At 36.9% G+C, this 20,212-nt stretch overlaps 3 protein-coding genes and 1 long non-coding RNA gene across 4 annotated transcripts; 2 read left to right on the top strand and 2 right to left on the bottom strand.

The window, feature by feature from the left end:
• The first annotated feature begins 279 nt into the window (after positions 1-279).
• Positions 280-11,419, top strand: LOC101737943 (glycosylated lysosomal membrane protein B). Its single transcript, XM_038018465.2, has 8 exons — positions 280-750; positions 2,745-2,990; positions 4,721-4,903; positions 6,533-6,763; positions 7,527-7,660; positions 9,285-9,422; positions 10,401-10,588; positions 10,779-11,419. Exons 1-7 carry the CDS (start codon positions 688-690, stop codon positions 10,582-10,584), a joined length of 1,179 nt encoding a protein of 392 aa, XP_037874393.1. The 5' UTR covers positions 280-687; the 3' UTR covers positions 10,585-10,588; positions 10,779-11,419.
• LOC134200899 (uncharacterized) lies at positions 3,253-3,876 on the bottom strand. Its single transcript, XR_009976008.1, has 3 exons — positions 3,789-3,876; positions 3,683-3,707; positions 3,253-3,606 (listed from the first exon to the last, which is right to left on the bottom strand). It is a non-coding gene; the product is annotated as an uncharacterized LOC134200899 (long non-coding RNA).
• A 1,972-nt stretch (positions 11,420-13,391) lies between the features above and the next one.
• Positions 13,392-16,508, bottom strand: LOC101737812 (m7GpppN-mRNA hydrolase). Its single transcript, NM_001309567.1, is given in 4 exon segments — positions 13,392-14,126; positions 14,655-14,873; positions 15,253-15,415; positions 16,450-16,508. Coding segments are annotated over 4 exon segments (1,176 nt in total).
• Positions 16,509-18,277: 1,769 nt separating this feature from the next.
• On the top strand, positions 18,278-20,036 carry LOC101737678 (syntaxin-18). The gene is made up of 2 exons (XM_004924994.5): positions 18,278-19,194; positions 19,830-20,036. Exons 1-2 carry the CDS (start codon positions 18,418-18,420, stop codon positions 20,016-20,018), a joined length of 966 nt encoding a protein of 321 aa, XP_004925051.1. The 5' UTR covers positions 18,278-18,417; the 3' UTR covers positions 20,019-20,036.
• The last annotated feature ends 176 nt before the right edge of the window (positions 20,037-20,212 follow it).

Raw genomic sequence — 20,212 nt, 5'->3', positions numbered from 1 at the left:
AAAAAAGAATGCACTCCTGCACACAAGGGTTGTTAGGACCTGATTCTTATTTGGATTTGATACATTTTGATACTCCGTAAATTGTAAAAATCCTAAATAATTTGGTTGTATTTTTCTAAATATCGTTTTAGATTATGGAAAGGAACAGTCGTAGACAGAACATTTGTAACTGAACTCAGAACTCACTTGAGCACATTTTTATCCAGTTGAAATATTGCTGGGATATTACAGGATTAAGTAGGTACAAAGTTGCTGGTGGAATTCCTTCCGATGCACTTTCGGTAGGTACAATGTCCGATGTGGCGCATAATATACGCAAGTTTTTTGAAATTCCCGCTTCTTAATTTATCGCAGTTGTATTCTTTGTAAATAATGTATTAATCTGTATATTATTTATCGGAATCAAGTAATTTAGATGTCATAAATTAATTACAACTAAATAACGTAGTGCTTGTATACTCTACAAAGACAATTCGAGCCAACGACCGATCTGTGCTAAAGTATTGTGAAAGTTAAATATTGCAATGACAAAGTGAATTATCGTGTATTTCATTCGTCATAGCACTATGTCGAAGGCATAAGCGCGCGTGCCAGCTGCTTTTTATCTTTTGTTTACGTACTTCAAGACACGGTCGAGATCAATAACAGAAAAGTATTCGTGTAAATTATTTCCCTTTTGTGATAACAATGAATTTCTTAATTTTATTGTTGAGTAGCGCGATATCTATAGTGTGTGGACAAGATCGAGTGGTAATTAATTGATTTTTGTTTAAAACATTACTTTTTTTTATTGTTTTTTCCTCCCCTTTTTTTGCATGAATTATTTATCAAATGAATGTAATCTTTATTTCCTGTAGGAATACAGGAAATTACATGCTACGATAGGAATAAATATTACGAAAGTTTGACATACAAAGTCTCATCGCGAGCTCCTTTCTAAAAAAGTAGAATTAAACGTGATGGGTACCTTATTTCATTTTACTAGAAATGCCCCCAATGAGATTTCGTACATGAACTCGTCTCCAGAATCAGCAAATTTTTCCTTATTCCTTTATAATTTTAGGGTTTCAAGTGCCCCCACATGCCTGTTCCCTCTTTTAGACTCTTCTATCCTATTCAAAAATGTCCAAATTGAAATTAATTATTTTGCAAATGGATTTGAATAACCTTTTAACTAAGAGATTAGAGGATCTGAGTGTAAGTTCCCAACCATCTCAAACAACTACTACTTCCTCTGCATTATCTGAACATAGTTCTAATAGAATTGTCCAACCGATTCTTATCTTGTTTCTCAATCTCAGACCTTTTGTCATTGCCAAATGTAGTTCATTGTAAAGTGTAATTCATGTATTGTGATTGGATAATCACAATTCCCAGGAGGATTTACATAAAGCAGGCATATGGACATTGAACTAGTAGTATATATGTAGTAGTATGTTCATGCATTTTTTACTCTACATTATGTATAATAAACTTACAAAATACACACATTGGTGCCTTGTTAAATGCACCAATGTATTTATTTTACTTATAGACAATTGCTTTCAATGCCACTTTAAAGTCTCAAGTTTTCGTTTAATTGCGCAAATGAACAAAGTCAAGGCGACAGCGACAGCTGCAAATGTAGTCTGTAAAAAAGATATGTTTAAAATATAAAACACTTTTACAATTGAATCACAAATTTATTTAAGTACCATGTTTTAGAATTTCTAACATTGAGTATAATTTTTCCGGTCGCTAACGCTGGCTTATCCAGTTCATGCGTGATTAGTCACGTTTTCAATGACTATGTTGTAGTTTGAATCAACAGAAACAGTGCTAAGCTATCTATGCTATGCAACATTTTTTGTGCCTTCGTCATGTCTTTGATTAGTTACGAAATAGTATTACTCAATTTGAGGCATTCAAAAGAAATTAAAATTGTCGTAATAAACAAATGAAAAGTCTTCTTTTAATGGCTCTCTGAGAGACTTGCAAAATAAAACCAAGTACAATTCATCGAATCTAGTGGTACGGTTTCATCAGCATTCCGTCTATAAGAGTAGAACTCTCATATAATTCCTATCTAGTAGTGATGATGTTAAGCCCGAATATGTTAAGTTCCCGATTTTCGTTCTTCGTTTTCCTGTCAACCTTCCTCGATGATCCGATTCGACGATCAGCTGGCCCAGCGAGATAACATAACCTAATGCGCCGCAAAACTGATATTAAAGATTGATTGATTGACGGATGTATCGCATTCCGACCTGGCAAGCTGGTACTAGCATAATGGAGTATCCCTCAATACCTGTATCGCTTGGAAGTCCTATCTAACTGTAGAGTCGCTTACGCCAACGACTGCGTCGATTAAGAGTTCATGTGGTGGCATGTGTCGGTTTTAGTGTCAGCCGTGGCTTAGAGTGGGATTCAGTAGCTTGGACGAAGAGTAAAGGGCAGTGGTGTCATTTAGCGGGGTCTTTAGTAACAACCTTCTATTTGCTGTAATCACTGCGTTATCAAATCAAATAAATAAAAAATATTCAACATAAATGAAAGTACATACTTGTTGAACGTCAAAAAGAACTACCGGGACTAAACTAAAGAGTTCACGGGAAATCTTACATAAATAGATAGATGTCCGCTCCCTGGCGCTAGTATCTAGTAAGCGATTCGAAAAAAGAGCCCCAAATAGGCAAAAAATAGATTAGTATTACATTTACCGCATTATAAATCGTAATCACCTAATAGACATTACATATTTCCAGATAACAGCGAAATTAAATCCGGGATGCGCCGAATGTACGTCAGCAAACACTTTAGTTTATATAAAGGCTGACAGCTCCAAGGACAGCATCCACCAGCTATGGGACTTCACAGGTGGGATCCCTACTGTGGTGTTTGCACTAACCGAACTGAACTCGACGATGCAAGTGAAATGGGACAGACAAGTGCCGGTGAAGTTTTTGTTGTCCGAAACACCAAAGTATTGCTTCGCTATTGCCATAGACAAGGTGAGGTCTCTCGGCGAGTTTTTGTAACTTCTCGATCACGTAAAAGTTAACTCCAATTTGTATGGAGTTGGAACAGCGCCCCTGACGTCAAACGAAGGGAAGCTATTCCAACTCCATACAAATTAGAGTTAACTTTTACGCGAAATTAAAAAACCCGCACTAAGCACACTGGTAACATAATGTAAACTTATAGAAATTAATCGTAAATTACATATTAATTAATTTTGTGTCAGATAGAAAAATAAATAATAGCAAGACAACGAAACAATAAAAGAAAAATATTTATAAACTAGTAAACTTTCCACAGATATACAAACCAATAACACTCAGAGAATATTTCGCTCGAGGAATTCAGTGTTAAATTATTTACGGCCTCATAAAAAAAATTTGAAGTTCAGTATCTAAAGTCGATGGTTGTGAAGACTACACTCACACTTCCTATACCCCACACCCCTTTAATTGTAATAGGTAATTCATGTTTCGGGTCCCTGGAAGGTCACTGTAGCCCCTTTCCGGATGAGCCCGTGCTCGTCCACTCATCCTGGATGAACTTTAAAGACCTCCGTGACAACAATAATTCTTCCATATTAAAAAAAAACTCAAAACAGCTTTCAAACTGAAATTAATAAATAAAAAAAATTACCGAATTGACATTGCAGTAATTTAGCATGCAATTTTCGTTGATACCATACCATATTTTCTGGAACGTTTTCCCAGCTAAAACACAATAAAATTACTTAAACAAAACATCAAAAATGAAGACAATGAATGACAACTGATTAAACAACACTTAATTACCGATTCAATAATGATTAAAATGATATCGAAAAAGCGACTATTTTGTGAGTCATTCTCGTTTGTCACATTGATATCTGCAAACCGTGACACAAGTACATGTTTTACGGAATTCATAGTCATATGTGCTAGTAAATCATCTAGGTCACATGTAACCGGATCAACCTTCATCATATCTGTACAAAAAAATATGTTTGCATATATGTAAGTGCCCTCTATGTGTTGCTAAACCATTCATTTGATTGTCATGAAACTGGGTACAGTTATTGTTTGGCACTAGAAAAAATATCTGTCTTGGTACCGTAAAATTAGGATAGGCGGCGCGTGAGTGGTTTCGAGAAACAATGGTACTCACACAATTAGTGCTCATTACAACGAAGCTTGACCGGGTTTCATTAGCCAAACATAAAAAGAACAATGACTTTGTTTGTATTAGATACGTGATTATTACTCGAATCAGCCGGATCTGCTCAGCGGGTCGCGTTTCCGATCCGGTGGTAGATTCTGTGAAGCATTGCTCTTGCTGTTAGTGTTAGCAACCTCGTCAGGTTTGAGCCCCTTGAGCTCACCTACTTGTTAAGGCTACGCTGAAATAGTCTCTCAAGACTATCAGCTTAGGTAGGAAAACCAAACTCGAGTCTTGCTAGGGCTAGTGTCAGTAAATTCTCTCAGGTTGAGCCCGTGAGCTCACCAGTCCGATCGTAGCTGGAATAGCCCCTTAGGCTATCATAGAATAGCATACCATACGAATAGGTAAAAAAAACGAGTGCTTAGTCACCCTAACTACTTTAGCAGCAGTTGGTGTAAATCGATTCCCAGCTAAACTCTAACACTAGAACCCCTTTATGACAGGAACAGACGGTAGGATATGTGACAGACTCACACGATCTTTCGATTCGCTGATCGAGATTTAGCAAATAATTCTAAATTTTCAGCTCTACGAATACAATGATGTGGAGGATAAGGGCCACATCAGCCCGCAGTGCGAACAGAGGCCGATGTCTCTCAAGTATATGTCGTGGACCCTGGTCGACAGCGTGCTCTCCGACAAGGAGGTGATGGTTCGAGTCCACGGTCAATATAAGCACAGCTGGCGAGCTGGCGTCGTGGATGTCAAGGTAATATATGACGGCGCCAGGGATGGCTGAGCGGCAGTTTCACTATCATTCATATTCGGTTGCAATAAGTTAATAAAACCTTTTGAATAATATTTATTGAAACTCTAAATAAATAATTTTCACAATGACAGGGTAAACCGACAGTCTCATTCCGACTGACTGACTGGCAACATTTTATCGTTTAAAATAATAATCAAAACAATGTCTTAATGTTACTTAAGTCGTTATCCATCACTTTTTTTTTTTTTTGTTGTTGCGTATTTTGCAAATGAGGTATTAGGACAAGACTTTTCACTGTTTAGTTTCTTATATAATTTATACAAGCGGGGTGCTCGTAACTAGTGACGGGACCGCGGGGGCCGCGAATCATTTGGGAAGTAACTTATTTTTTTCTAAACACGTGTATATTATGATTTGCATTGCGAATGAATAAAATGAAACCCCTTAGGATTTGTAGGCGTTACTATTGTGGGCGGATTGTAAACTTGATTCTAATTATTATATTTCCGACTCGTGACGTTTCGGTGAGATCAATTACTATGATTTCAAAACAATTTGTCACTTGTATATTTATTTAACCTAGTAGTAGGCGTTTTGTTTTTTTCCCTTGTCGGTCGACGAGCATACGGCCCACCTGATGGTGAGGGGTTACCGTCGCCCATGGACTTCAGCAATGCCAGAGGCAGAGCCAAGCCGCTGCCTACCGTTTAATACTCTATTATTTAATTTTTATTAATCATCATCATCATTATCATCAAAAGCCCACAGTCGTCCACTGCTGGACATAGGCCGCTCTCAATCCACACAATTTTTATTAATAGCAGTCGATAAAAAAAGTGTTATCAGATCACGTTTTTATTTAATTAAAGAATGTTAATATTTCTTATGTTCCTTGAGGCGACCGAGAATGTCGAATTGAACTTTGATTACCTAATCGATGCAATATATAATAAATTGTAAACAATATTCGCTTTATATAATAAGATAAGGAAACTGGAGCAAGTCTACAGTATTGGCAGTTATCAGAGAAGATAGTGCGCGCGCCTCTTAAATACTGTTTGATAATTATCTATTCATATTATGATGTAACTTACATTGGTATTGGTTGGAAAAATAAAAGATTTTTGTTGTTGATAGTACATAGACTCGATTGTAATTTTGAACTGGTACGATACTCCTGCCGGAGGTGTATACAATGTGTCCGTGCACCAATGTCGGAGACTTAAGGGGGGGGGGGTAAAATGTGTCGATTTTTATCGACAAATCACTATTCCAAAAACTAAAAATAAAAAAATTCGATAAAAAATTATACTTTTTATTATATTAATACTTTTTTTGTTGTTTTGTTATAAATATATTGATTCTTTGTTGATTTCTTTTCGTTATTAGATAAACACTAGGCCTAGCTGATTTAGAAGTATTTTCTACTCACCAAACTACTCTCCTTGCACTCTCTCACCCCTGGTCCGATCTCCGCCCGGGGACCATGGATACGATAACATGACCTTTGTGATCCATCTTCAGACGTGAACCCAAAGACTGAATGATACCAGACTAAAAGTATTATCTTAAGACCTAGGTCTTTTCAAAGTCATTAATAAATTGGCGCATCTCCACAAAACCCCGCAGTTGGATCTCATCCCGTTCTACGACTACGCGGCCGAACTGCCCCGTCTCATACACACAGCAAACTCGACCCTCGTGGACGTTGGCCTCGTCAACATCACTACTTCGAAGGACTACAACTCGTCCCGTTTCGCCCTGCACATGCTGTTGGTCAGCACCGACGGATGGGGGGAGACCATGCACTACACCATGAGGAAGAGTCTCGACGACGAGCACACTCCAGGAGTTTTTGAGGTAAATTTAGGGTAGTTTCCTCAACAACTTTTGTTAATAGCCTAGTTCATGGGTGGCCAACTTGATTAGAACCAAGATCTACTGTCTACTGATGAAACATTGTGATCTACCAATGACATTTCTTGTAATTTAATGAAACGATGTAGTTCAAATAAGCGGTATATTTCCTTTTATTAAAAATATTAAAATAAACCTGAAGTAATATAATAAAAGAGGACTATTGTGTGGAAGAGAGGATAAATAATGTAACGTAATGGTCTTTTTAATTAATTTATTATTTATTATATTATCGCTCATGTCTCCATGATGATGCTGCATGAATGGAGCTTTTTTTTTATTGCCCTTGTAGGCATCCGAGCATACGGCCCACCTGATGGTGGGTGGTTACCGCCGCTGCCTACAAAAGGAGCTGTTGTAGTCCTGAAGAAACAAGGGATTCTGTCTCTAATTCTTTAGACTCTTTACTCATGATCTGACGTAATATATCTATGCCTTGAGATTAACAAGTTGAGTGGCTACCGTCACCCATGAACTTCAGCAATGCCAGGGGCAGAGCCAAGCTGCTGACTACCTTTAAGTACTCTCCACAAGTAGGTACTATATACGTTAAAAAAAATGTTGCAGTGCTGAGTATATGCAGTAAAAAACTCACATGTTCAGGCCCCTAAACAGCAAGACAATCGTTACACAACGCAGGCTTTAACTTTAACATTCACCTTGCTCGTGAGGCGGCGGTAGCTACAAAAGGAGCTTTCATTGACAGATCATCGAGATAAAGACGCCAGAGTCGTACGTGAAGGACGACGGCGGCTACATCCAGTTCCGGCCCGTGGGCTACACCGAACCGAAGCGCGAGGTCTCCTCGTCCACCTCCGTCCGAGTCTCCCCGCTCAAGAAGTGAGAACTTTCATTCGCGAAGCAGCTGCTTTTGAGTTGTTAGGTCTTGGAGGCGCTCGGGCCGCTGTTAGCAAATCCCACCCCTCCTGGCTGAGCCTTTGCTCGTCCACTTGTCCTGGTGAAACTGGAAAGGCCTCCGGGCCACCAGTAATCCTTCAATCTTAAAAAAAAAAGTTTCCCCAGACCGAGAGTCCGTATAGCAATGATGCCGTGTAGGTCACCGGTGTCCTACGCGGCGCACTCAAGTAATTATGTCGTCATCTGTGGCCAAGGCGCCTGGATTACTTTATTTTGTTTTTAATGTATGTTTTAGAAATTGATTCATTCTCAGTATCATTAGGATTCATCTTTCCCAGAGTCCACTAGATACGCCGGCGCTTTATTAAGAAAGTCGAAGACAGAAATCGATATAATTACTTGAGTGCGCCACGTAGGGCACCGGTGACCTACATGGGTATCAAAGGGTTAATCACCTTGATGCGTCAGCTGCAAAGTTCAGATTCCATTGTCTCCGTGGTATACTAACTTCAGTTATATACTCAAATATCGATGAATGAACAACCCTCAGACACAGCCCACTCAGTTTCTCGCCGGATCTTCTCAGTGGATTGTGTTTCCAATCCGCTGGTAGATTCTGCGAAGCACGGCTCTTGCTAGGGTTCGTGTTAGCAACGTCGTCAGGTTTGAGCCCCGTGAGCTCACCTACTAGTTAAGGTTACGCTGAAATAGCCTCTCAAGGCTATCAGATAGGTAGAAAAAAAAATGAATAAAATATCAACACGTCTGAAATAATACGATAAAAATATAAAACGCGAGATTAAACCCTATAATTTTAATTGTGTTTACGAATCGCGAAAACCGACGAAAATACTCGTATTTCTTTGAGTCTTTGAGTTCTTTTTACTGGTGGTAGGACCTCTTGTGAGTCCGCACGGGTAGGCACCACCGCCCCGCCTATTTCTGCCGTGAAGCAGTAATGCGTTTCGGTTAGAAGGGTAGGGCAGCCGTTGTAACTTACTTGAGACCTAAGAACTTATATCTCAAGGTGGGTGGCGCATTTACGTTGTGGATGTCTATGGGCTCCAGTAACCACTTAACACCAGGTGGGCTGTGAGCTCGTCCACCCATCTAAGCAATAAAAAATAAATAAATAAAAAAAGTCAAATAAAACGACTTTTCCCCCCACTTCTTATTACGCGGTCGGATCTGCCTACATTGCGGTTCCAGTTTATTCTAGAGGGCGTGATGACACAACGTTAGCGTCTGTGGTCGCAGCAGCACGCAGACATACTGCTACGTCACGTTCAAACCGGAACAGACTGTTGCATCGTAGCACACTCAGGATAGTGGTCTGCGACATGGGTCATACGTGTACCCTGTGAGAGAGCGAGACGGCATGCTACAGGCGGTCTCACTCGCGCCCGTTGTGCAGGAGCGCCGTGCTTCATGTGTTCTTAAAAACTATAAACGCGCGCACTCCTTGAGAGCGAGACAGCACGCTCCAGACGGTCTCACTCGCGCCCGTTGTGTAGGAGCACCGTGCTTCATGTGTTCTATACGCGCGCACTCAGTAAGAGAGTGAGATAGCATGCTGCAGACGGTCTCACTCGCGCTCGTTATGCAGGAGCGCCGTGCCGGAGCGCAGCACGCTGGAGCGTTTCTTCCGCGACTTCGAGACGGAATCTCTCCTGGTGCAAGACGTGTTCGTGTCGATCGGCCTCACCGGGGACCAGTTCTACAGACAACACAACTTTACCTCCTGGTAATTATCATATTTGGTTATTATAGAAAATTAACTTTACTATAGGAGAATTATTTTGTCCGTGCAGTTTGGGTCATAAAAAATCGGAGCGGTGAAGCGAGTATTTCGCTCTCTCTTCCACTCACGAGCCTTATGGACGGGCATAGTGATGCGCATTATTGTTGTCGATAAGCGTTATCGATAGTGTATTTAGTTTTGTCATTTTTTGGGTTAGTGATAAAAATGAAAGAAAAAATCACTAATCGAACACTTACACCACATATCGCCGCAGCAAGTTAACAAGAACGGCAGAAATTAACACTTTGTAACTTTTCGGGATCTATTCTTATTTCAGTGAAAATTTTTAACATATTGTTGATAACAACACGTGCAAATATTATTTTGAATAAACTCTGCCGTTTTGATACAAAACAAAGGAGTAACCATTGTGTCACTAAAGAAATTCAGAGAACTTATCGATAATGCCGTTGCGCCCGCGCAACATGCTCACCGCCCTAGCCGGGCTATGTTTTATGACCCAAACTGTACGGACAAAATAATTTTACTATAGTTGTCCCGGAGTGGTCGAAATTCGACTAATAATTGATTGAAATTATAAGTTTGAACATTATTATCGTTCTAGTTACAGATTTCGCCAAAACCGCACCATAGACAAATAATATTAAAGATAAACAGTATTAACCTATTCTCAATTTGACCACAGACTTCAAACAATAACAAAAGTATATAAAATTATATGCATGTGTGTCAAATATATGGTAGTGTGTGTAATGTATTTTTTATTGATTTAATGTGCCCATTATTAATGCATAATTAAAAAAAAAAATCTGCACTCCTCTATATTCTCTATAAGTATGGGAAATTTCATACTTCTCCGTCCGCGCAATTTTCGTAAAAAGGGATACAAAGTTTTCGCTTTACGTATTAATATATAGATTCCCTTAAGCGTAAGGTTCATTTAGGATTTGTCTTGCGAAGGTCGTTCACGATGGGCTACGGCAGCCCGCCCCTAGAAACATTCTCGCTGTTCGTGATAATGATCATATCCATCGGCCTCGGGGTGCCCTTGTTGCTGGCGCTCTCTGGGGTCGTCTACGTGGTGATCTCCAGGATCAGACAGAGGAACTCCAACCAGCCGACCAGATTCACGGACGAGGAATGAACAGGTGAGCGGATATTGTATAAAATCATTTAATATTTAGTACTTTGTGTAATACGTGCAATGCAACTTTTTTTATATGTTTATATGTATAATATCTATGGTCACATAGTGACCCTTTATAAATTGCGAACATTGTTGTAATAGATTGTATACATTTTTAAGGTATATAATTTTAGTTATTTCATTACCTATAGTGCGCGCGGAACTAGTTGGCCACGCCTTAGGTGGCGACAGAGGTGAGGGGGCGGGTCGCCTACTGCTCGTGACGCACATGAGATTAGACAGTGATGACTAAATAAATAAATGAATAAATGGAATAATAAATAAACAATTGAACTTTTAGAAGTTTATATTGTACCTATCTAATTATATTGTAATTAACAGTAAAATAAATCAAAAACAAATTAAGTGTATGAAATTTATAATCATATTTTAATGATATATGAAATTATTTACTTAATATATACTTATATGAAATTACTCTTGACATATTCTCTGAATCACTTGATTCAAAATCGTCTTGTGAGTTTATAATGATTTCGTCCGTCATAGTATCAAATCTCATATCAGTAATGACAGCAAGCGCCCCCGCCTCTCCGTCCCACCCCTCACATACCTGAGGCGCGTCAACTAGTTCCGCGCGCATAAGTCGAGTTATATAATGGACGCGCAATGAATGCGTACAAAACTGGAATGTCATCATCTGTCCACAAACATACCTTAACACCCAGTCTTGAGCTAAACAGAAAAATCATTTGTTTTATTTACAGAAGAACCGTTCTAGCATCAATTAATCAACCACAGAGACATGTATTAGACAAAGAAAAATGAAAAATAATAATTGACAAAATACGTACATATATTTTTTAATGATTTTTTTGACTCGCATTTTATACTTGACTCATTTTACGGGTTACGTATTATATACGTTTTGTGTAGTATGCTTCTGAGTAACGTATGTGGAGCGTTCTATCCGAATTATATTTGGACTTCATTTAATAGGCGCTTAGCGAATAAATAACATGATCTGTGATTAATAAAGTAATGACGAACTCTGCCGGTACCAGAAGTTGGAAAATATTATTTAATTTAAATTACTTTATTTATCGCTTGACTAAACGGCGTGGCGACACTCGATGCCTTGTAAGTTATGAAAATTAGATCTTATTTAGTAAAATGCTTACTTAGTAAAATATAAAATACACCTATTCGCTATTATAAGAAACATTAAACAGTAATTTCACACTTGATGCAATCTAGCTTGGTATTTAAGAATTTCAATAATGTATAATTAATTATATTTGTCTTGGTTTTTGTGACTCAAAATGTATGTGTAGCGGCGACAAATATCAGCTTGTCGGGGAGAACGGATTTGCCGCACGTCCGTACACGTGCTTGCACATACGTACGATGCGTATACGTGCGTGCACGTGCGTACGATGCGTATACGTGCGTGCACGTGCGTACGATGCGTATACTTGCGTGCACGTGCATACAAGGCCTATACAGAGCGCCAACACATCCTCTTCTCTGTCTCAATTAAGTCTATGGGCACATTCGGAAGATTGCACATCCCAAATTGCCATTTGTCGGTATTCTTTCTATATCACCTACAAAATATTCCGTATAGAACACAATCGCCCATTTCTCTTGACACTGCACTCAGTCCAGTAGCTGGCACGTAAACTTGGCTTATTACATTCAGTTACGTTGCACTTTGGATGTGTCATCAAGGAATTAATTTCTGGTATCCCAAGAAATTGCGGAAGAAATCAGTCCTAAAATCAGACGAAACTAAAGATTTTTTAACATGTTTCTCATTGAAATAAACTGTATTAATTTGTTTGTTTTGTGATATATGTAGTAATGTACCATTATTTTTTGTAAAATCATGTAATTTACGGAACTAAGTTATTTGTAGGTATCATAATAAACCTATTAGTGTTAATACGACATGTGATATTATTTTTGTTAAATTTAAATCTAAATAAAAATTGTGTATTAGAATTTGTGTTTATTTTTCATGGATACGAGGTGTCTTAATTCTAAGGCAGAGTTATCCAAACCACGGCTCGACACACGTTTTTGCGTCTCGAAGAACGAACCCTGTATATAAATAGAAAATTGAATTCGTAAAAAATGACAAATTAACTTTACAGTTAGACCGCAATAATAATCGTAATCTATACTAATATATAAATCTACAGTGGTTTTTACGGATGTTCCGTTATAACTACCGAACCATGCATCCGATTGACTTCAAACTTGGTATCCATGTAGAAAATACATGTACTTAATGGATAGGCTAATATTTAGATGAGTGTTGGACTCTCTACACAAGTTGCGGGGGCGTTAATGATGAGAATCTTTGTGGGGATGAGAAATAATAATGTTAATTTTAAATGCCCAACGAAGCGGACGGGTACAGCTAGTCAGTATATATTTCTTTCTTTGAAGACAGAGCATTCAGTTTAAGAGCGGTGCCAAATCATGCAACAATTTTTTTGGTCCGTAAATATGTTTAGCCTCGGAAGCCCTATTCTAAGGCCGGTATGACGCAGATTAGCGAGAAATTTGTTCATTCCTAGCTAAATAAACACTACATACATAGTAAAAGCATAATTCGCGTTGATAAGAATCAGCACAGCACATTGGCACCATCTATTGAGAGAAATACTTTATTTTTTTAGTCATAAATCCTAAAATTAGGTATAAATAAAATAACTTTCAAGTTTCCATCTTTTATAAATCTATCTTCAAGGAGACAGATTGTACTAATTTTGATCCACAAAATAAATTTTTGAGTTTCAAGTGAGACAATCAAGAATTGCCCTTTTGTCAAACTTGAAGTCTGCCCAAGATGGAGCAATGAAATTGCTTAATTTGCTTTCATCTATTTTAGCCTCGGCAACACTGTCTTCCTTTTGTACCGGTGAAATATTATTCGACTGGATGTTCTGTGGCGTGAACAACTGTCTTTTAGCAGCCTTCTTTTCCTTCCTTGCACTATTATTGCCATTAGCACCATTTTTGTTACCATTGCCACCATTTTTATTACCATTAACATTTTTTGTATTGCTTCCATGATTCTGATAATCATTTTTGTGACCAGAATTTTGTTGGTATTCATTTATCTCGTTTTGCAGTCCCTGCGATATGGTCTTGTTTTTATTCTGGCTCGTTGAAGCTTCTAAATCTCCCATCGATTTGTGACGAGTTCGACGACTGTTCGTGAATACCTTGGAGCTGCGTTCGGCAACCCATCGTCTCATTCGTTTGACGAAAGGTAGGACCATGAAGAACGCATTAGGGCTAACCCCCATTTTGACTTTGGGCGTCATGTCTTTTTTATTGGCCGGTAAATCCGCCAATGGGAACCATTCGCACGCTTTGATCTCGTTTCGTGTGCGAGGTTGGAACTTTGTGTCTCTGGGAATATTTCCAATAATGTACAAACGAGCGATTTGGTCGTGTGTTACGGCTTCTATGTAATCGTTTTTATTGATTAAATTGCTTATATCAAAACCTGTCTCTTCTAGAACCTGTTACAAATTATAATATTTTATGAGTATGTATACTCACTATATTATTATGTTTACAGTTTGCTCAGTGCGAGTTTCTTAACATTCTCTATAGCGTAAAAGTTACCTAGCCAATTTTGTATGCAGTTGGAACAGCACCCCTAGCGGCAAACGTAGGCAAACGATCCCATTCCATACAAATATGAGCTAACTTTTATGCTATCGAGAACGTTAAAAAACTAGCACTAAGCACACTGAAAGATACTTCAGTTAGTCTTCTTCATTGACATCACAATCAAATTACATTTATTGCAATGTAACAAAATTATCATAACATAATTCTTAAGTGACCCTTCTGTTGGTTTATATGCGAAAACAAATCCAAATAATTTTTTCTACAGGTTGATGTAACACTTAACTGGATTTCATAACAAAGACGTATTGCAAAGTATATATTAGATTAGAGTTTTTATTACTTTAATGTTCTTTTTTATATTGGATAAATATGTTGAAACTATGCACACTATGATGTTAGTAGAATTTTCTTACCTCTCTAGTAGCACACTTCCAGGGCTCCTCATCTTCATTGACCTTCCCTTTAGGGAAACCCCAGGAGGCTTTTGTCCAATATGATTGTACAAGAAGCACATGAGAGAGGTCATCATCGAGCAGTATAGCTCCGTATGTAGGTACAGTCTGTTTATATTCTCTCCAGTTATCTAAAACTGCATCTAGACTGCTAACATGTTCTCGGAGTTGCGGGACATGCTGTAATTTACATTATATATACATACTGTACATAAAAAATGTCTATAGGCTCCGGTAACAACTTAACACCAGATGGGTGTGAACCATACCCTCGGTCATTTACCCTTCTACTTAATTTTTTTTTTACATTAAAGTGAATTAACTGTATCGGCTTTTTTTTTACTATAGCTATAACAATCAAGTTGGGTAGTCTCAATGTTCTGAGTTAATTAAGACATGTTATCATGACTATTTTATTTTTAGGCAAATTTTATATAAATCTGTTTGGGATATTATGTTGGAATGTAATGTTTCGAGATACTGTCAGTATACATTTATGGCCTATCGCAATCAATGCCAGTGAATACAATGTTATTTAAAATCCCATAAGATTACTCACTTGGAAAATATGTGCTGCAAACTCTCTAATACCACAGGGGTATACTTTCTTCGATTCGTCAGTGCAGTAATAATCCAAATAAAACCAATGAGCCAATTCGATCTGGAAGCATATCCTCACTAGGTTTCCTCTATCTTCTGCTGGTAGATTTATTATGAAACGACTGTAGCAAAAAAAATATTATTTGTTATTGATTTAAAAATAAATTGTTAGTATGCATGTCTGTGTGTTCAAATATAAATACTATGCAAAGGAACTGGTGGTAGGGCGTTTTGTGAATGCGGCACTGGTATGTACCACTACCCTGCCTATTTCTGCCATGAAGCAGTAATGCATTTCAGTTGAAGAAGTGGGGCAGCCCCCCTACTGTAAAACTGAGATCTTACGTTGTAGATGTCTATGAGCTCCAGTAACCGCTTAATACCAGGTGAATTGTGAGCATATCCATGTAAGAAGTTAAAAATAAAAAAGTACATTATTACTTAACTAAATTACACACATTGTTGTTTTTAACACATTGATGGACTGTACATTATTTCACCCATGACACTGCTAAATTTCACACATTACCTATTGGCACAGTGAACTGTTTAAAAAGCACATTACTTTTACATGCCCTTCTTTGTTATAGTGTAAAAAATTGAATGTCCCAAGAAGTACTGATTAAATGATTAAAAAATGTGACTTCGGCAGACATTCCTGTGTTCCTGTGAACACCAATGTGTTCATCATAGATTTTTTTTTAATGAAGCAAAGCAACTCTTTCACATCACATAGTGAATGACTTCATTTAATTTACATTATGGACGGTTGTTATAAAATACAATTGTGGGTTGTGTAACAGTGTCAAGGTGATATTTATGTCGTGATATTTATGGGCCCCACTAACCAGGTAAAATTAGGTATCGCCTATCTACTGCCTATATATATAGCAATAAGTAAAAATATCTTTAACAGGAAAAGCCGTTACGCAGCTGTCCAACCCAATAAATGAAACGCAACAGTGCTTCGCAGTATACCTAGTTCCTAGTTATAAGTATTTCGAATTATGACATCCTACCATCAAAAGAATTTTTAGAACATTAGTTCTAGTTATTTAATTAGTCTTTTTTATAATACCTAACAGTTTATTATTGTGTTTAATAAGTAACAGTCTAATTTTTGCTCGCATTAAACTTGTCATTACGATTTACTTACCTACAAAGGTCATCTAATATATCTATTGGAATAGAGTGTTTGTTATGACTTGAATTCATAATAGTCGAACTCATATCTGCATCAGTAGTTTTGCCGTTTATTATATTTTGAGCTTACTATAACATAACAAAATTGTTGGAAATCTTATGTTTGGTTAAATCAAAACAAATAACTTTTTTGTATTCTTTTAGAGTTATTGGATTCTCAACTTTTGAGCCGATCACTTAGTTTAAGTGATTATCTATGGATCATTTCACCACTTGTTTTTCCTACCTTAGCTGATTGTCGAGAGAGACCATGTCAGCGTCACCAGGCTAGCTCACCTAAGCTCACGGGGCTCAAACCTGAAGACGTTGCTAACACGAACCCTGGCAAGAGCCGTGCTTCGCAGAATCTACCACGGGATCGAAAACGCGACCCACTGAGAAGATCCGGCGAGAAACTCAGTGGGCTGTGTCTGTGGGTTAATTTACTCGCCGAGCCCTTCGTCGCGAGCGTCGGGTTCACCAAGAATGATGACCGGTGCTTGGGTTACTTAAAAGCACCGTTAGTGGATCTTTTTTTTTTATTGCCTTTGTATATATATCTTTTAAATCTCTGTCTTCAATGGGTTGATGTTGGATGGTTAAATTTGAGGTGATTGGGTTCTGTAGGTGATGGAGGGCTATTTAAAAACACACTGCTTCATTATAATTATATTGCAGATAGTTTGAACACCATTTTAAAATTATTATCTTTATATTTTTATAAAACTTCTTACATGTTTCTTTGACCGTGTCTAGATTAGAAGTATTGACTTTTTCTTACGAGAATACAATCATCTGTTTTTTAAACGTTTAAAATAATTCTAATATTCGAAATCTGTAATCATGCGTCAAGTGCTGCCTGCCATTACATTTATATTCAAACTCCAACAGTTGAACTGAATTAAATTCAATTCACCCAACTGAACTGAGAACTGTCTAAGCATCTTCATGCTTAGACAGTTCTCTAACAGACCTAAATTTGATCGTGTCTGCTGCACCACGCTCTGAGCGAAGCTCTCATAGCTGATATGTCATACATTATAACACAAATGTGAAACCTAATAAAAAAAAGAAACAAAAAAGTTAAAAATTGTGTATTTTTTCTAAACTTTGAAACCGAGTTTTAAAAAAAAGCAAGTGTTCAAATATCAGGCATGTACCTTATCTATTCTCGCCACAGTGAGCAAAAAAGTGCCTTAACATAGAAATAAAAAAATATATTTAAAAAATCATAACTCGAAAACTATTAAAAATCGCGGAACGTACATGGGGGTGGTTCGGATAGCCCTAGTGATGTTCTACCTCTGGACTTCGGCTTGACACTATTTTTTAGGGCACCCTGTATAAGCGACAGAAGCTTTATAGAGTGGTGTAACATTTATTTCTGTCTCTCTTCCGTCTCCATTCGATCTGAAATGCTTTCGGCTACTGTAAATTTACGAGCAAAAGACTTCAGATCAGATTGTGTATAATAATTTTTTTAAGGGATTTTATGACCTGATAACTTTCTTCGGATGTACATACTGACTTTTTATTTTTTCACATAAAATTATACGACTAACTAATTAATGCTAGGCAACAACTATTCTTCTTAATAAACTTATGATGGTTAGATGGTTGGATGGCAAGAAGACCAGTTCTAACATGAAGAAACACTAAATAGACAAAATAAAACAAATCACACAACTTCACTCCACGTGTTCCCGCCAAAAAGTCCATGTAGCCATCACAGATTAAAATATTTATTACTATTAAAATATTTATTACTACTTAAAGCCATGCTTACTTTGCCTTTTCAATTGGATAATTTTAAAAAGAGAATTTGGTTAGTGTCTACTCTGTGAGGACATTATTGATTTGTCAATTCAATTTGTCAAAAACGAGTAAAACTTACGTGTTATTGAAGGAAAAAACATTTAAAACATAAACAAATCCTCTTAAAATGGATATAACACCATTATTTAAGGCTTGCATAAAAACTGTTAAAACTCGTAACAAGGCTTTCGGCATACACAGTCCGATTAGCGAAGATAAGCAACGCATATTGAGGGTGAAATCAAAAAATGCTTTCATGGCAACAGCTAAGGATATTTGTTCACAAATTACAAAGCTTAGGGACTTTTTATTGGAACACCGCGATAAATATTTAAGCTTCTTCAATAATGTTACTGGAGACGATATGTCTGATGAAGAGCGCGACCAAATAGACACCGGTGCGCAACGTATCATGAACACATGCTCACACCTGCTAAAAGAGTTCAGGAATGATAATCGAAGAACTACAGTGACCCCACAAACTAGGGAATATATGGACTCAGTCGTAGATTTAATTGATGCTTATTTAAAAGCTGTTTGTAAAGTGCATAGTGAATTGAAAGCAATGAGAGTTAAGCGAGCTTTAGATATGAGAAAATTGTCTAGACTTGAGCTACCAGCGACCAAATCTAGTATTCCTAATCCGTTTACACTAGATAAGGTAATAGAAAAAGAGAATGAGACAGAAGATGAAAAAGAAAATACAAAAACAAAATTAGACTTATCAGAGAATGAGATGGCAATTATGTCTGATGAAGGAGAGTTGACTTCAGAAGAGTTGCAAATGTTTGAGTCGGAGAATGTACAGCTGTTAAATGAACTAAACAGTATGACGGAAGAAGTTAAACAAATTGAAAGCAAAGTACTACACATTGCAGAACTTCAAGAAATATTTACTGAAAAGGTAAAAGGTTAAAATTGAATAAATACATAAGCCATTTAAAAAAAAAAACAGATTACAAGAAAAGAATATCTGCCACCAGAGAGGATGAATGTTGTTTATTATAGTCTGTGTATTATATCTTTATAAAATTGCACATACTGGTACATACATATCATAACTATCTTGATCTTAAAATATTCATATTTGGATGTTCTTTCATACGTAAACTATTGGATGTAAATAAATTTTTCAAATCCATGATACTTTAATTGATTTATTTAGATTCAAATTGATATTACTGTTTGTAAAAGTATAATTAACAGTAGCGGTTAAGAATATCTGCCACCAGAGAGGATGAATGTTGTTTATTATAGTCTGTGTATTATATCTTTATAAAATTGCACATACTGGTACATACATATCATAACTATCTTGATCTTAAAATATTCATATTTGGATGTTCTTTCATACGTAAACTATTGGATGTAAATAAATTTTTCAAATCCATGATACTTTAATTGATTTATTTAGATTCAAATTGATATTACTGTTTGTAAAAGTATAATTAACAGTAGCGGTAGGCAGGTAGCTTTTAATAATGAGATATACAAACAGTTTGTCTGACATAAAATGTAAAAAGTGTAAATATGTTTCAGGTTTTACAACAAGAACAAGACATAGATAGAATATCGAATACAGTTGTCGGGGCAACTGAAAACGTTAAGGATGCCAATGAACAGATTAAGCAAGCTATACAAAGAAACGCAGGCCTAAGAGTATATGTTCTGTTCTTCTTACTGGTCATGTCGTTCAGTTTGCTGTTCCTAGATTGGTATAATGATTAAATTTAGTAGTTACTGGTGGTTTTGTGTTTCATTTTCTAAATAATGATAATTTTACAAAAAAAAGGAACAGTTTTGATGATAATAAAATGATCTTAATTGAAATTTTGGAATCAATGATGTTAATATTTTCGCTTTAAATAAACACGTTTTATCAGAGGCTTCTTATGTTTTTTTATGTGAATACGCAAATATTT

This window comes from Bombyx mori, chromosome 21, assembly GCF_030269925.1.
Source record: "Bombyx mori chromosome 21, ASM3026992v2".
NCBI classification, from domain to species: Eukaryota; Metazoa; Arthropoda; class Insecta; order Lepidoptera; family Bombycidae; genus Bombyx; species Bombyx mori.
Note: the sequence above shows the minus strand (reverse complement) of the source record. Positions and strands in the feature narration are given on the sequence as shown.

Bases quoted from the DNA above. Each gene is read 5' to 3' on its own strand.
- LOC101737678 (XM_004924994.5), top strand. From the start codon at position 18,418: ATGGATATAACACCATTATTTAAGGCTTGCATAAAAACTGTTAAAACT. The intron at 19,195-19,829 runs GTAAAAGGTTAA...AATATGTTTCAG, and splicing joins AAGAAATATTTACTGAAAAG to GTTTTACAACAAGAACAAGA.
- LOC101737943 (XM_038018465.2), top strand. From the start codon at position 688: ATGAATTTCTTAATTTTATTGTTGAGTAGCGCGATATCTATAGTGTGT. The intron at 751-2,744 runs GTAATTAATTGA...ACATATTTCCAG, and splicing joins TGTGTGGACAAGATCGAGTG to ATAACAGCGAAATTAAATCC. The intron at 2,991-4,720 runs GTGAGGTCTCTC...CTAAATTTTCAG, and splicing joins TCGCTATTGCCATAGACAAG to CTCTACGAATACAATGATGT.